Below are 16,131 nucleotides of genomic sequence, written 5' to 3' on the forward strand. Positions count from 1 at the left end.
CCCTGGACCCCTGCCCCACCCTTGCCTCACATCTGCATTCCTTCAACTACCACCTGGATGGAACCCTGGCTGCCAACTTAAACTTCTCAACTGGGCTTTTGCCAAGTCAGTCCCATGCTCCAACGCCTTCCACGGCTCCCTCTTGCCTATAAAGGACAAATTCAAGCCTAGTCTTTCTTGCCAATCTGAGCTCCCCAAGTTCCTTGATCCCCGTCCCCCACACCACCATTCAATACATCATTCATGATTCAACACATGTATCGAGCACCCACTAGGCGCCAACACCCAACACCACTGCTCCATGCAGCTTCTTACTTTCCAAGTCTGTGCTCTAGCTGCTGCCCCCTGCTGGAATGCTTTCCCTTCTCTCTACCAATCCCAGTTTCCCAATTCTCCCCAAGCATCTCTGTCCTCCAGGAGGCTCCTGATCACTCTTGTTCCCTCTTTTCTGTTCCCTCCTGGACTTTATGTTGGGCATTGCTCCCCAACCAAAGCATGTGCCTTGGACAAGAGTCTCTCGACACTCCAGGACTGGTGCCTCAGGACATGACATGGGACATAGTAATTACCTGAAATTCATGATGGAAATGCTTAGAATTAGAGTCCAAAGGTCTGAGGTCCAGTCCTGCTTTGCCCTTACTAGCTCTGAGATCTTGGGGAGGACACGTAACCTCTCTTGAGCTTTAGTGTCATCTGGAAACAGGAACAATAGCAGTTCCTACCTCATGGGAATTGTTCTGAGCACGGAATGAAGTGACGGGGCTTCAAGTCGTATGGAAATCATAGATGGTCATTTTAAAGCAAGTGGAGGGAATGGGAGATCTGAGGAGCAGCAAAGGTGTTGGTTCCTTCGTGGGCTCACCAGCAGGCAGCTCGGTGCCAGGGCTGCAGGTGCCAGGAGAAGGGTGGGGAAGGGAGGCCGGGGGCTGTGTCCCTGCAACATGCCCCTCCCAGACCCTACCTTCAGCAGGTAACGGGTACTTGCCAGCTGGATTGAGAGGCAGCTCAGAGCCCCCTGGGCCTACTCTGGGGGGATGCCAGGCTAAGCAACCTGAGGCCCCTGATCTATAAGGATCTCCAACATCAGCCCTTACCTCTGAGTTTCCTGTCTCATATCTCAAAGAACCCTCCAACACTCCAGATGGAGAAACCAAGGCCCAGAGAGACTCTGGCCCTGGACTCGCAGTCTGGCTGGGTTTTCCCCCAGCCCACACTGCCTCCCCTGGGCCTCTCACTCCAAACAGCTGGGATCATCTTGAGACGTGGTTAAGTGTCCTCCCCAGGGTCACAGAGCTAGTAAGGCCCTGTGCTGGCCTCCACCCCAGGCTCCCCACGACTCCCCAACCCTGGGCATCCTACAAAAGTCCCTCTAGCCCCTTATAACTGGTTCCTCCCAGGCTAGACTGGGACTGCTGGCCCCTCCGCTATACGTTTGGTGAATAAAATGTATTGCTGTGGGCCAAGTGGGCTCTGGCTCACTGGCGTGTGGAGAGGGGAAAAAGGGACAGGAGCCCAGTGATTAGCTCAGGCCCAGGCCCTCGTCACAGGAAACTCCAGAAGGAGATTGCAACGCCCTCCGACCCACTGCCTTCTCTTCTCCTCTGGACTCCTCCCAACACGTTTACCTCCCATTCCCCGCCCACAGCTGCAGCAGTAGGGGCTGGGCTTTGGACTCTAAACACTGGGGCTGGCCCAGCCCCACCACCCCACTCAGCTCCCACCCTTCTGCTTTGTCCCCTATTCCCCCAGCCTGAACCTCTGCTCTCAGGTTTGGGGCTAGAGGGTCAGGGTGTGTAACAGTCTCAAAAATGGAGGGGTCCCATAGAAGACCCTTCTGGAAATTCCATCCCTCCTCCGACCATCTCCATCCAGGAGCTGAGAACCCTGCTGTCCGGGATTCTCTGCCATGGTCCCATAAGACTAAAGGTTGAAGGCAAGTCCCTGACCCCTGCCCAGCTCCTCCCAGACACAGGCCAAGGCCCTAGTCCCTGAGGGCCATCTCAGCCAGGCAGGCCAAGCTCTGGATTGCTGGGCATGGGGGCTGTGACCCACCCTCAGTCACAGTCACAGAACTGCCCCACCCCCTGCCCCAAATCTGCAGCTCCCCAGTGAGATCACTGGAAATGAGGGTTGGGTGTCAGGGCCCGCTGCTCTCTGCCTCAGTTTACCTGCCTAAAGTGAGATGAACCATCTTTGGCTGGGCTCTCTCACTGAGACGGCCAATTGAGATAAGGCTGAAGATGGCGAAAGCCCCACCGCTGCCTGAGCACTTTCTGTGTGCCAGGCTCCCCACGAGGTGGGATGGCTTCCCCTTAGGGAGGTTACACACCCCACCCAAGGCAGCACGGCCAGGATGTAGCAGAGCTGGAATTCAAACCCACACACCCTGGGTCCAGAGCACACGTGCTTACACGCTGAGCTACGTGGTCATCACTCAGCAAAGGGCCCCATATTCAGATCTGAGTGGGGAGGCAGAGGGCACAGCAAGTGGCAGACCCCCTGCCATGCTGGCAAACAGCTGCTGCACATCACAGGGAAGCATGCGCAGGGCCTGCAGGCACCGGCTCCCGCGCACACGGGCCTGGAACACACATGCTTACACACATGCATGCACGCTGGGCAGTACCTGTCACGTCCTTCTTGGGCGACTCAGCCCAGCTGGACAGCCACACTTCCGAGTCCCCGAGAGCAAGCGGCAGCAGGAGAGGAGAACCAGAGAGAGAACGGTTAGGCAGGCAGGAGGTCCACAGTGAGTGGCTGCAGGCGCCGCGCTCGGCCAGCCGCGGGCGGAAGGCGGAGGAGGGAGGAGAGTGATTTCCTGGCCCTGGGCTGGCTGTTGGGCGTGGGCCCGTGCGATTACAGAGGCGCTGGGACACAGCCGGCTGGGACAGGGATAATGAGGTGTCCGCCGAAACGCAGGACTCCTTCGGAGCACAGAGAATCCCACACGATCCTCCCTGGAACGGGGCCCGTCGTTATCACAGCCCTGTACAAGGCAGCCTGACCCTTCCTTTCTGGCCATGTGGGTGGCTGGGTCCCACGGGGCCTGATGGTTGCAAGGATCCTCAAAGGCCAGCGGGCTCAGTGGCCTGGACCCAGAACCTCAAATGTCAGGGTTGGAGCACCCAGGACCCATCTCTAGGCCTGGGGGCACCACACCCACTAGACCCTGATGTGTCATCCAGCCCTTACTGCAGCCCCACCCACTGAGGAAGACAGATCGGCCCCAGCAGAGCAGAGGGAGCATCGTTTTAGGGAGTCTTGCTCCCCAACCCCAATGCAGAAGGACAGGGACCTTGAGTGACCAGAAGAGATGAGGGCTCTACTCCAGGCTCAGACAGTGGTGTCCAATCTGGGCCTCAGTTTCCTCACCTGTGAAATGGGATTTAGAGTTGTCCTCCTGCCAAGAGGAAGGAGCAAAATCAAAGCAGCATAAAGAACTTATGATTGAGATGTGATACCATTAACATCTGAATGAGGCAGAAAGCTCTTGGTCTAATCAATGGTTTGCGTATTTCTAGAATAGAAGAGAAGAGGGCCACCATGTCAAAAGCATTGATGCAGTCGAACTACAGTGACTCATTTAGTCCCCATGGCAACCCCATCAAGTGGGTAGGCATGTTTAGCCCCATTTTACCGGGGAGGACTCTCAGACATGGAACCAGGTCTGGTGGCATCCCCAGGCTGCTGCTTTCTCTGCTGGGCTGCTCATCACCTCCAAAGGAGCAGAGCACTGGCTGCAGTGGGGACAATTAAAAGGCAACGCTGAATTGCAGGTCTGAGAGACAAACTCTCGCACTGCCCACCAGGCACTTGCCAGGAGAGCAGCCTGACCCATTCAGAGAGTACTGATAAACAGCAGCAAACACTTATACAGCATTTCCCCTTTGCCAAGCATCCTGCTGAGCACTTTGCATATAGTAACTGGTATTTTTCCCACCAAACCTACAACGATGAGTACTATTATCCCCTCCATTTTGCAGATGAAGAAGCTGAACCAGAGAGGTTAAGTAATTTGCCCAAGGTCACACAGCTAGTACAGCAGTGTCCATCTCTTGCAGGGACACACACCTCAGCTAATCAGAGCTTGATGCTGCTCTCTATTTAAAGCACCTGACTCTTTCCCTCACTCAGCAAGCCACCTTCCAATTGCAGGTTGGCTCCCGGTGTAGAAGTAGAAAGCCTGGCCCCCTTCTGGTTCTCATTGTAAATTAGCAGAGTGGGGCTTTGGTGGAGCGGTCTAGCAAGGCCTTTGGGGTCTGACTGCCTGGGTTCAAATATAGGCTCTGCTCCTTTGAAGAAGTGACTTGCCTTCTCTGAGCCTGTTCCTGAACTTGTAAAAATCTGGATGATGTGATATACTTACCTTCTGGGTTGCTGTGAGAATTAAATTAGATAATATGTAATAGTGCCCAGTGCAGTGCCTACTACATAGTCAGTGCTTGATAATGGTTAGCCGCCACTGGCAGTAACTCCCATGAACGTGGTTAGCATAAGCCTGCCTCCCTGGGTTCAATCAGCTCTGGGGACACCCAGAAAATCATGCCCCCGGCCTGCAAGGACAAGAACTAGACAGTGTTCAATACTGGATGCACCAAGAAAAAGCTGGCACCCTGTTAGAGATACTGCCCCACAGTCACTCTCAGACACCGGGTTATCTGGAATGGAAGGTAGAGGGACTCCAGGGGACCTCACCCAGAGACAAACAGGGCAAAATCTGAGGTTACAGCCCCTCCCCAGGTTCAGCAGTCAGCAGCCTCCTTGGGGAGCAGGAGCAATGCTGGCCCAGCTTTCAAGCCCTGGTAGGGCTGAGACAAGGTAGACACACCAAGGGCCTCCACAAGGATTTAAGCTGGTATGGCCAAGGAGGTCTGGGTTCAGAATGTGGGTGTTGCTGCCTGGTGCCCACATCTTGCTGAAGTTTCAACTCCCTGCTGCTGCATCCCAGAGATGTGGCCAAGTGGGCTGCCTGCTGCAAGGCCCTGAAATGCCCCTGAACAGGCCTAGCACCAGGCCCATCCCAGCGCCATCTGGCCCTCTCTCCATGCCACTCTCCACTTCAGTTTGCTTGACCACTTTGTCTACTTTGGGTTCCTTTTGGGTTCTTCATAAGGAGACCTAAAAGCACTAACCTCTTTCAGTGAGCCAAGGAAAGCTGTTTTGCCTGGGCCTGGAGAACCCAAGAAGACCTGCTTTGCTGGACAGGTGCTTGCAAAGGGCCAGAGAATAAACATTGTAGGCTTTGGGGGCCAGATGGTCTCTGTTGAGACTACTCAACTCTATTCTTATAGTACAAAAGCAGCCACAGGCAATACATAAAAGAATGAGTGGGCTGTGTTCCAATAAAACTTTATTTATAAAACCAAAAGGGGGCCGGACATGGCCTGTGAGCAGACAACCGGAGCTCATGCCTGTCCCCTTCAGTCCCCATAAGCAGGCCTTCCCGTATCTCTCCGTAAAGGAAAATGGGAAGCAGACCAGAAGTAAGCCTGTCTTTTTAAAAAGAAACCTCTCTCTAAAACATGATTTATTTCCCAGTCCCCTGACCTGCAGAATTAATCCAGTTCTGCTGCTCCCACTCAAAGTCCTTCCCCCTTCTCTCTAGCCCACCCTAGCAAGCTCTCGAGGGGTGGGAAGGACCCCTTCTCCCTCATTACAATGAACAGAGGAGAGCCCCTGGCTCACAAACCCTGGCCCTCCAGCCAGGAGGCAGACAAGGCTGTTGGCTAAGGGCTGGGAAGACGGGGAGTTGGAGAGACAGAGGGACAGGGGTGAAGGAGCAGTGTGTGGGGGGGGCGGGGGGCGCAGCCAAGTGAGCAGCTGTGACTGACACGAACCAACTGCTTCCTGCCTTCCCCCTGTCCCTGCCTTCATCTCCTCTGGTGACCCAGAACCAAGGGCCCTACAGAGCAGGGTCAGTGGCCTGCTAGAAAGTAAAGGGCATCAGACTGGAAACCTGCACCCTGGCTCTTGCTGAGAACACACTGTGTGGCCTTGGGCAAGTGGCTTAAAGACTCTGGGCTTCGGCTGGGCGGTGGCTCACCCTGTAATCCCAGCACTTTGGAGGCCGAGGTGGGTGGATCACTGGAGGTTAGGAGTTTGAGACCAGCCTGGCCAACATGGCGAAACTCCGTCTCTACTGAAAATACAAAAATTAGCCGGGCATGATGGTGAACATCTGTAATCCCAGCTACTCGGAAGGCTGAGGCATGAGAATCGCTTTAACCCGGGAGGCAGAAGGTGCAGTGAACCAAGATCGTGCCACTGCACTCCAGCCTGGGCCACAGAGTGAGACTCTGTCTAAATAAATAAATAAATACTCCGGGCCTCAGTGCTCACACTGTACAGTTAAGCATTTGGGCCTATTGCTCTTGTCTGATGGCCTGCCTGAGGCAGTTGTCTGACGTTCTAGACCTTCCCAGCAGAAAACTGGTAGTCTCCATAACACAAGGGGACCACAGCGGAAATGAATCTTTCCAGAGAAACAGACTGTCCTTCCTGGGAAAACCACTTGAATGCAGGCTCAATTGAGGCAACCCGAGTCCAAAATAGCAGATGATTCAGGAGGCACAGAGGGCAGAGATCTGGAGCAAGAATAAAAGCAACCTTGGTTCTTGTGCTGGCTTTGCCACTTAGCTCGCTGACTCTGGGATAGCTAGGAAATCTCTGAACATCTGTTCCTTCTTCTGTAAACGGGGAAAAAACACCTGCCCTGCCTTCTTTGCAGGGTTAAGACTGAAATGGCCTAATGCCTGGGAAAGGTTTTGGAGGGCTGGGAATTAGGCCTCTGGACACAAAGAGGAGTAAGTGGTAGGGACAAAGCTGAAAGCAAAAGCAGTAGGTTCCTGGGAAATGGCAGGTATGCCATGTCCCTCCCTCACACAGCCCATAGTGCTCATGTCCCTGCCATGGCTGTCCGTCCTGGCATTGCTCGCAATACCAGCAAGAAGCCAGGCCAGGAGAAAACCAGGGGCCTGGAGATTCCGGCCAAATACAGGGACCCAAAGGTACTTAGATGCTGAACCTGATTCTTGACAGGCCCAGGTGATGCTGAGAAACCAAAGAACAACACTGCAGGTGCCCCTGACTTTAAGGACAACCCACCCCATCCAGCACACATACATCCAAGGACTTCATAGGAACAACTGGATAGGCCTAGGTTAGGAGAGGGTCCTTGGCTGCTCTGAAGATGGTGAGTATCTCAACTGTTCCCAGTGAATTACACGTCAAACTTCTTCTTCCACTCTTTCTCGCCATCTCACTACTGCACTCGACTGGTCTTAAAAATAATAATAATAAAGGCTGGGCATGGTGGCTCGCGTCTGTAATCCCAGCACTTTGGGAGACCACTGTGGGAGGTGGAGACCAGCCTGGGCAACATAGTGAGACCCCATGTCTACAAAAAATAAAAATCTAGCCAGGCGTGGTGGTGCCTACCTGTGGTCCCAGCTACTCTGGAGGCTGAAGTGGGAGGATTGCTTGAGCCCAGGGAGGTCGAGGCTGCAGTGAGGCGTGATCACGCCACTGCAATCCAGCCTGAGCAACAGAGTGAGACCCTGTCTCAAAATAAATAAGTATAAAATAATTTTTAAAAGGGCACTTATAGATTCATAGTAAGGCTTCTTTTAACCTTGAGTAACTCCAGAGCAGTGAGAATTGGGTTGAATTTATCCAAATCTAGTCTGAAACCATGTTTCCAGGAATGCTTCCCTGGTGTAAAGCAAGTTCCATCCATCCAAACTAATAAATCCAGAGTGGGCCATGAGCCCAGGTGGGAGAGACCAGAATGAGTACAGCCAACAGCGAAAACTCCATGGAGAATGAAAGAGAACCACAGGCTCAGGGGACCAGGGCAGGGTCACTAGCCTTGTCAGTTTCTTTCCACATCCCCACCCTGGGCTCTGGGGAGGGGAGGGGTGACAGGCCGGGGGCCCGATGGAATGAACACCTCCCTGTCTTCTCCATGCCCTTCCATCCTTCAGTATCTCTACACACTGGAGCACTCAAGCCCTCTCTTTGGGAATACTGTTCTTACCTCATTGCAGTTTTGAACTGGTTTCTAAATAACTGCTGCAGTTTAAGCCTTTCCTCTCCCATACAACTAAACTTTGTACAGGGCTAGATTTCTTAGGTTTCCTGCAGACTCCACGTTTCTTTTCCTTTCTGGTTAGGAAACCAGGAAATTCGGCCACCACTTTCAGGCCATCAAATAATTAGGGCCTAAGAGATGCTAGTCCTATTATTCAGTAGTAACAGTAATTGTCATTGTTGCCATGAACAGGGCACTTCCTTGTGGTAGGCACTACTGTATAGGCACACAGCAACTCTTATCTTTACGACAGCCCAACAGGGTTATCGGTCCTTTACAAAGTAGTTTGGCCTATGTGATACTCACTTTAGAGGACCTGAAACAGGTTGTCATGCTCAGAGCAGCAGAAACTGAGGCGTAACAGTGAAAGCCACGTGAATGTCATCTGGGAAAAACACGGACGGCCAATTCGTAATTCTTAAAAAGTCTTAAAAAACATGGCACCGGGCTGGGCGCGGTGGCTCACGCCTGTAATCCTAGTGCTTTGGGAGGCTAAGGCAGGCAGATCAGGAGGTCAAGAGTTTGAGACCAGCCTGGCCAACATGGTGAAACCCCGTCTCTACTAAAAATACAAAAATTAGCCAGGCGTGGTGGTGTATGCCTGTAATCCCAGCTACTCAGGAGGCTGAGGCAGGAAAATTGCTTGAACCTGGAAAGTGGAGGTTGCAGTGAGCTGAGATCACGCCACCGCACTCCAGCCTGGACAACAGAGCAAGGCTCTGTCTCTTACAAACAAACAAACAAAACAAAATAAAACAAAACAAAAAAACAAAAACAAACACCAATTAAGATGACAGAAAACAAATAGTTCAGGTATGACTTCCAATCCAAGCACACCTGGGTGGAAGTCTGGTCCAGGGGGCAGTTGTTTAGTGTGTGAGCTGCTTCTGATGTGGGCAACTCTACAAAAGCTTGTTCCAGGATAAGCAGCAGCCAGCTGGTCAGAGATACCCATGGCATGAAAAAAGAGTGCCCTTGCACTGGAGGGCGAGGGGTGAATGCTGTTATTGCAGCAGCTCGGACCCCACGCCTGCTCCTACACTCAGAGCCTCCAAGGCAGAGCTGGCTTCGTGGAGGTGTGATCTGGGCAGTGGCCTAGGGTCCCAGGTTTAGAAGGGTCCCTGCAGCTGATTTAATGCTCTTCTGTCAGGGGTTTCATCAATAATTTATGAATGAGAGAGTCTTCATTTTCATTTTGCAGTGGATCCTGCAAATTATGTAGCTAGCTATGCCCAAGACCTGAGGGTTTGGGGCCACTGAGCTAAATAAACAGAAGTACTCAAGAAGAAATCTAGTAGAGCTGAATTTCTGATGGATATCTTCTTAAAGACAGAAAGCAAATCCCAAATGGAAAGCCAGGCCATTGTTTGTCTCCAGGTCCCCTCTCTCTGCTACATCTTTGGCTTCTTGGTGGTACCCCCACAGGCTGGAAGGACTATTTAGGGTCTCAGAACCAGAGAGGAGAAGAGACTTGTCTAAGATCACACAGCAAATAAGTAGTAGGGCTGGAGCTAGAATAATTATACCAGTTTCCACTTACTTAACATTCATGCTAGGTGCTGTGCTAAACATTTATGAGCATTTTCTTGTTTAATCTTCACAACAGTCTGTAATTTACAGATGAGGAAAGTGAGGCACAGAAAAGTTAAGGCTCTGGCCTTGTGCGGTGGCTCACGCCTGTAATCTTAGCACTTTGGGAGGCTGAGGTGGGTGGATCATCTGAGGTCAGGAGTTCGAGACCAGCCTGTCCAACATGTTGAAACCCCATCTCTACTAAATATAAAATTAGCCAGGCGTAGTGGTGCATGCCTGTAATCTCAGCTACTTGGGAGGCTGAGGCAGGAGAATTGCTTGAATCCGGGAGGCGGAGGTTGCAGTGAGCCGAGATCGCGCCATTGCACTCCAGCCTGGGCAATAAGAGCAAAACTCCGTCTCGGGGGAAAAAAAAAAAAGAAAAGAAAAGTTAAGGTTCTTTCCCAAGGCCCTACAGCAAGAAGTGATGGCATCAGACTTAAGCCCAGGCAGGCTGGCCAGGAATTGGGAACAAAGGGTCCTCATGGGGGATGTCATTTTCTGATCCTCCCTGGCCACTGGCCAAGGCTTTCTTTATTTCTGCTACTTTTCGTAAATGCAGCAAGAAAGGACTTGCCTCATTCCCTGGAATCCAGAACACGTGTGGGGGCAGCCCAACCCAGGGTAGGAATGCACTATTGACCCTCTGGCCCTGGGTTATGCAGTCAAGGAGCAGTTTCCCTGCTCAGGCGGGGGATGGGGTGCAGTGGGGGCTGGGCCTGGAGACCCTCCACAGCCCCTTAGGGACTAAGTCCAAGGGTGCCTGCCTAGGCCAAGCCTGGGGCCAGAAGGGTCAGCCCAGCCTAAGTGGGTGTGGATGGAGAAGCCAAGGATGCCCTAGGAGCACTGAGGCTGCCTAGAAGGGGCTGCCCTGGCAGGGAGTAGCAGGTAGTTCTGTCACCTCCCTCCACCCTGCTGAGAAGACCGGAAGCTTCCTGGTTAAAGACAGGTGCTGGGTTAGTGAGAAGTGCCGTGGGTGGACAGAGGGGTGCTGGCCAGGGAGGCTGGCAGGTTCAGAGCCTCTCTGCTCCCAGCAGCTGCTGCCCAACCCATGGCAGCCCCTTGGGTTGCGGCCTCCCCCTCAGTTCTCAGGTTCTCACCTCTCCCCACCCCAGGGCATTTGTGTGCAGAGAAGAGACAAACTCAAGTTTGTTCTGAGTTCCAGGATCCCAGCCACCTCCCTCCCTGGGGTGGCCTGCCTTGGTGGTCCTCCCCCACTTACTGGGAGATCCTCCCTCCAATTCCCCCACCCACCAGCTCCCCCAGAAGGCCGAGCCAAAGCCAGTATTTGCGTTCACACAGAGAAGGAGCAGCAGAGAGGCTGGGCAGTGGGATGAAGTCAGCAGTCGCTGGTCTCCAGCCCCGAGTCTTGCAATTCGCCTCCTCCCTGGCTCAGTCTCCCTGAGAGCCGCGAGTGAGTGATGGAGTCAATAGCAATGGACTCAGGACAGACATTCCCCTCCCCGGACAACAAAATGTGGAATGTCTCCTTCTCTCCAGACTGGACTCTTGCTATCGGATTATCAATGAATCAACCGCCAACTATTTCGGGAGCATCAACGGCCCCTGGTTGAGACCATCTGACTCTCCACCCTCTGTCTCAAAGCATCAGACACACAACCACAGACACCCTCCCCAGCATTCCTGTCTGCTTCAGGAGTCATGTAGGTTTGGGCAGACAGGCTGGGTCCCAGAAGGTCTGAGGGAGGAGACAGCAGGGCTGAGTCCTGGAGGCCTTGAAGGTATAACTGGACCCATCTTTGGGGTAGGGCTCACGGAGCCTCAGGGACATCTGGCTGGACGCTGCCATCCACTGGTGCAAGACAGGGGTGGGGATGGGGGGTCAGGGGTAGGAGGAGAATTCATTCCTGGACTGAGGTTGAGGACACCCACTTTTCAAGGTTTACTGTCTCCCTTATCATGCCCTGGGCAGGATCTTTGTTCACTGACTATTCCCACTGGCTCCAAATGTCTGGTTAGGGCTATAGTCCTAGCAAGCGCATAGCGCATAGTAGGTGCTTATTAAAGATTTGTTATGAGTCTCTTCAATCAGACCTTTAGTTCCTTCAAGGCCTTAACCCTGTCAGCACCCCACAACACCTTGAAAGCAGGAGGTGCCCAATTAACCCTCAGTGGCTGATGGAAAGATGAATACTCATTGCTCTCAAGCCCAAGGGTTCATGGAAAACTGAGGCCCGGCTACCCCACTGCCCCAGGACCCTCTTGATACCCACGGCTCTGCCCTCTCTAGTCCAGGCTTGGCCTCCGGAACCACATACAGGCATACAGGCCTGGCTTGTGCTGGGCACAGTAGCTCCCGTGCAGGCCTCCGAGCCTGCAGAACACCCTGAAGGGCGTTGGCTCCCAGCATCTGCTTTAATGCCCTTCAAAGAGATTTTTAGAAAAATTACCCCTAACCAGTACAGTCTCTGGCAGGATGGACGCTACAGGAAACAGGAGCCGGAGCAGGAACGACCCGTTCATGTGTAATATCTGGGGGGAGCAGGGCTTGGTGCAGCCTCCCATGGTGTTTGCTGGGAGCCCCTGAGCCTTTCCTTACCCCATCCCTCCCCTCCTCTGCGTGGGTCCAGACCAATCCCCTGAGCGCTGAGATGCCACGTAAACAGAGCTGTGCATGCACGCAGTGCGCACGCACACACCACTGCTTGGGAAATCCCCACATCTGGCTCTCACGTGACCCAGCTATGCCCAGAAGGCTGCAGCTGAGAGGGCCTGGAAGATGAGAGGGTCGGGAGTGTGCGGCTCTCTGGGGAGCCCCGAGTTAACCCTTCAGCACCACAGCTCGGTGGCTCTGTCTAATGCTAAGCTTCCAGAGAGGGGAGAAGCCAGGAAGGAGGCCTGGTGCTCAGTGCTCAGCCCTGGCCCTGGTTGCCTTTCCCAGCGTGGGAAGGTTGGGACACTTCTCTGGGCCTCACTGGTCTTGACCTGGGATGTGAAAGGGCTGCTCTTTCCCTGTCCTGTCAATCCTGGTCAATCATCAGCCTCTCGAGAGTTCTCACTGGAGGGAGATTCCTTCCCTGATGGAGGATATTTCATGTGCATCTCCTAGTGTCAGGAACCTGGCTGCAGGACAGTGATCCTGGAATCACAAGGAGTCAAGATTCATGCCCTCCTTTGTCTCCCAGGAAACGGCTGGGCTCTTCCTAACAATAAGGAAAAGGTGGGAGGTGGCTCCTGGGCCAAGACGTATTAATTAGAACATTTTAAACTTCAATAATTTTATTGAACAAGTAGCAATCTGCAATAGCTCCTCTGAAACAGAACCACACAGTAGGTGCTCCAGGGCTATGAAAGAGATGCCCCACATGGAAGACGTGGCACATGGGGACAGTGGCTCCTACCACTGAACAGATGTCCTCTGCACAGGTATTGTCCTCTTCACCCAGCTGACCCATTTAGAAAGCTCAGTAAATTAGGCTCAGCAGCCATGCAGGTCTGTGTGCCTTGCTCAGAGACCCCTACATGGCGTGGCCCCAGCCCCGTGCAGCACTTGTGACACTGTTTTAAAACTGCTGTTTCCTTTCCCACCTCCCCCATCTGGCCAGGAGTCCTCTGAGGACAACGACCTCATTGTCTCCATCTTGGTATCACTGAGGTTCCATCACAAGACCTGTCAGATGTGCAGTAGACAAACCTAGAAGGCAGGCACAGCCAGAGCCAGAAAAGCCAGCTTTAGTCTGGAAGGAGCCACCTCATCCCAGAAGGAAGACCTAGTACCAGTGTCCATTCAGAAACTTGCTTCCTATCCACTAGCCTTCAAGAGTACCTTCCCTGCGCCCCAGGAGACAGCTGCCTAGTGTCCACTGAGCCATGGGCTTGGAGCAGAAGGAGCGAGCCAAGTCATGGAGGAAGGGTCGGGGAGAGGGGAGTTCCCCTGACCAGAACCCTGTGGCCAAATGCAAATGAGCAACTCAGAGCCAGCAGGCTCCAGGACTGTGTATGGCAGGAGCTCACAGGCCAGAAGAACTTGTCCCACCCTGACAGATCTGAAATGAGGGATGTTAAAATCTGCATATTTGCAAGGTCCCCCTGGGGGGGCCATTGCCAACATACAAAGACAGTCTTAGTTTGGTCTGTTGTCACCAGCCTGTCATCACTGCTTAGCATAGCAAGGATCTGACCCTCCAGCTGGGAAGTTATGTACCCAGACCTGATCCTCTTCCAACACTCAAAGAGCCTAAGGTGCTCCAGGGCTGAGCTGAGGACACCCTTACTCACAGGGATCCAGAAGCAGTGACAAGGGGGAGGATGGTGAAGAGATGGCCAGCTCTGCCTTCTCTTTTATTTTATTTATTTATTTATTTTTTGAGATAGAGTCTCGCTCTGTCACCCAGGCTGGAGTGCAATGGCGCCATCTCTGCTCACTGCAACCTCTGCCTCCCCGGTTCAAGTGATTCTCCTGCCTCAGCCTCCTGAGTAACTGGGATTACAGGCGCCCACCACGACACCCAGCTAATTTTTGTATTTTTGTAGAGACAGGGTTTCACCATGTTGGCCAGGCTGGTCTCAAACTCCTGACCTCAAGTAATCCGCCCAACTCGGCCTCCCAAAGTGCTGGGATTACAGGCGTGAGCCACCACACCCGGCCTGCCTTCTTTATGTTTTATTTTGAGATAGGGTCTTGCTCTATTGCCTAGGCTGGAGTGCAGTGGTGCAATCACCATTCACTGCAGCTTTAACCTCCTGGGCTCAACAACCCTTCTTCAGCCTCCCGAGTAGCTGAAACCATAGGTGTGTGCCACCACACTGGACTAATTTTTTATTTTTGTAGAGAAGGGGTCTCACTAGGTTGCCCAGGCTGGTCTCAAGCTCCTGGGCTCAAGTGATCCTCCCACCTCAGGTTCCCAAAGTGCTGGGATTACAGGCGTGAACCACCACACCCAGCAAACTCTGTTTCTGAGCACAAGGAAGCAAAGGGACTTTCTAACATGACCTAGTTGTCTTGGTGTAAGACTTTATTCTAACAATAAATAACAAAATACATTTTCAAGCCGGCTGCTTGGGCCACACATGGCAATGATGAAATCCAGGGGGCAAGGCAGAAAGAAGAGAGTCAGGGAAAAGCATGATTTTCCTGTAAACTTCTAAGTTTTATGGAAACTCAGGAAAAAAAATTTTTTTCTTTCACATTTCGAAACAGACCAATTCTAAAAATGCCACGTGCCGACTAAGTTACACACACCACTTTTCTGTTTCTAAAAGTAACTTTAGATTAGAAAAAGGTGCTAAAACAATAAGTAATGCACATTTCCCCCATGTCTTTGTTTTTCCGCCGGCTTTGTCATCACTGGAAAGGTTGCCTCTTCTGTCACGTGTCTATAAACCAAACGCTGAAGTGAGGAACCAGTGACTTTCTGGCCATGGGCCACGGTGGGAAACATTTCTTTGCTGGACCACAATTTGGGTATTTCCTCCCCCAGCAACAAAACCTTCTGGAAATGAAAGGCAGATGGTGTCTCTCATCAGGTCAGGGCTGGGTAGGCCCCTCAGATAGCCGTTCTCCAAGACTCCAAATGCTGGGCTGTGTTTCAGGGGTAAGAGACTTGGAGTCCTGTCCTCCATTCCTGCCCCCGTAGCCCACCCTCCCATCTCAGGAGACAACTGAATGTTCTTCAAGGAGCAGTCCCATCCAGGCATCATCCAGGCACCATTCATCTTGGGGATGCCAATCCCTCTGCCATCTTGCTGCCTGTCTACCCTGAACATGGCCATCAACCCACATGGATGACCCATCCAAGACGCAACCCTGGGTTGATTTCAGAAGCCCTGGGAAGCCTGTCAAAAAATGCAGATTGGCTGGGTGCAGTGGCTCATGCCTATAATCCCAGCACTCTGGGAGGCCAAGGCAGGAGGATCTGCCTGGCCAACATGGTATAACCCTGTCTCTACTAAAAATACAAAAATTAGCCAGGTGTTGTGGAGGGTACCTGTAGTCCCAGCTACTCAGGAGGCTGAGGCGGGAGAATCACTTGAACCCAAGAGGCAGAGGTTGCAGTGAGCCAAGATCGCACTACCACACTCCAGCCTGGGTGACAGAGTGAGACTCCATCACACACACACACACACACACACACACACAAAATGCAGATCGGCCAGATGCGGTGGCTCATATCTATAATCCAGCACTTTGGGAGGCCGAGGTGGGTGGACTGCCTGAGGAGCTTGGGAGTTCGAGACCAGCCTGAGCAATATGGTGAAACCCTGTCTCTTAAGAAAATGAAAAAATGCAGATACCTGGGCGTCACTCTAGACATGCTGATTCAGTAGGTCTGGGCAGGCCCTGGGAATCTGTATGTCAATGAGCAGACTCAAGATTCTGCAGTTCACTTTTGCCCATGCAGTTCCCTTTTGGACCAACTTCCTATTTTCCTAGCAGGAGAAACTGGGTGATAGGAGTGAGGGGGCAGAGGCAGCTGTGCAAGCAGGGCTGAGGGAATTGAGGCTTCCAA

The 16,131-nt window shown here is 52.7% G+C and overlaps 1 protein-coding gene and 1 long non-coding RNA gene across 7 annotated transcripts in view; one reads left to right on the forward strand and one right to left on the reverse strand.

Moving 5' to 3' along the window:
- Nucleotides 1–16,131, reverse strand: part of SH3PXD2A (SH3 and PX domains 2A) — a 261,615-nt gene that overhangs the window by 72,176 nt on the left and 173,308 nt on the right. For 3 of the 6 annotated variants that reach the window (XM_034931423.4, XM_034931425.4, XM_034931426.3), the window contains one exon: nucleotides 2,627–2,671. The exons of 2 other annotated variants lie outside the window; for them this stretch is intronic. In XM_034931423.4, coding sequence (XP_034787314.1) covers nucleotides 2,627–2,671 — 45 coding nt within the window. Of the gene's footprint in view, nucleotides 1–2,626; nucleotides 2,672–12,072; nucleotides 12,203–16,131 lie in introns of those variants that run through there. One more of the 6 variants, XM_063607877.1, reaches the window with a different exon arrangement.
- LOC117974716 (uncharacterized) overlaps nucleotides 1–16,131 on the forward strand; it is a 64,812-nt gene that overhangs the window by 37,910 nt on the left and 10,771 nt on the right. The gene's annotated exons all lie outside the window — the stretch shown is intronic.

Source organism: Pan paniscus, chromosome 8, assembly GCF_029289425.2.
Source record: "Pan paniscus chromosome 8, NHGRI_mPanPan1-v2.0_pri, whole genome shotgun sequence".
Lineage (NCBI taxonomy): Eukaryota > Metazoa > Chordata > Mammalia > Primates > Hominidae > Pan > Pan paniscus.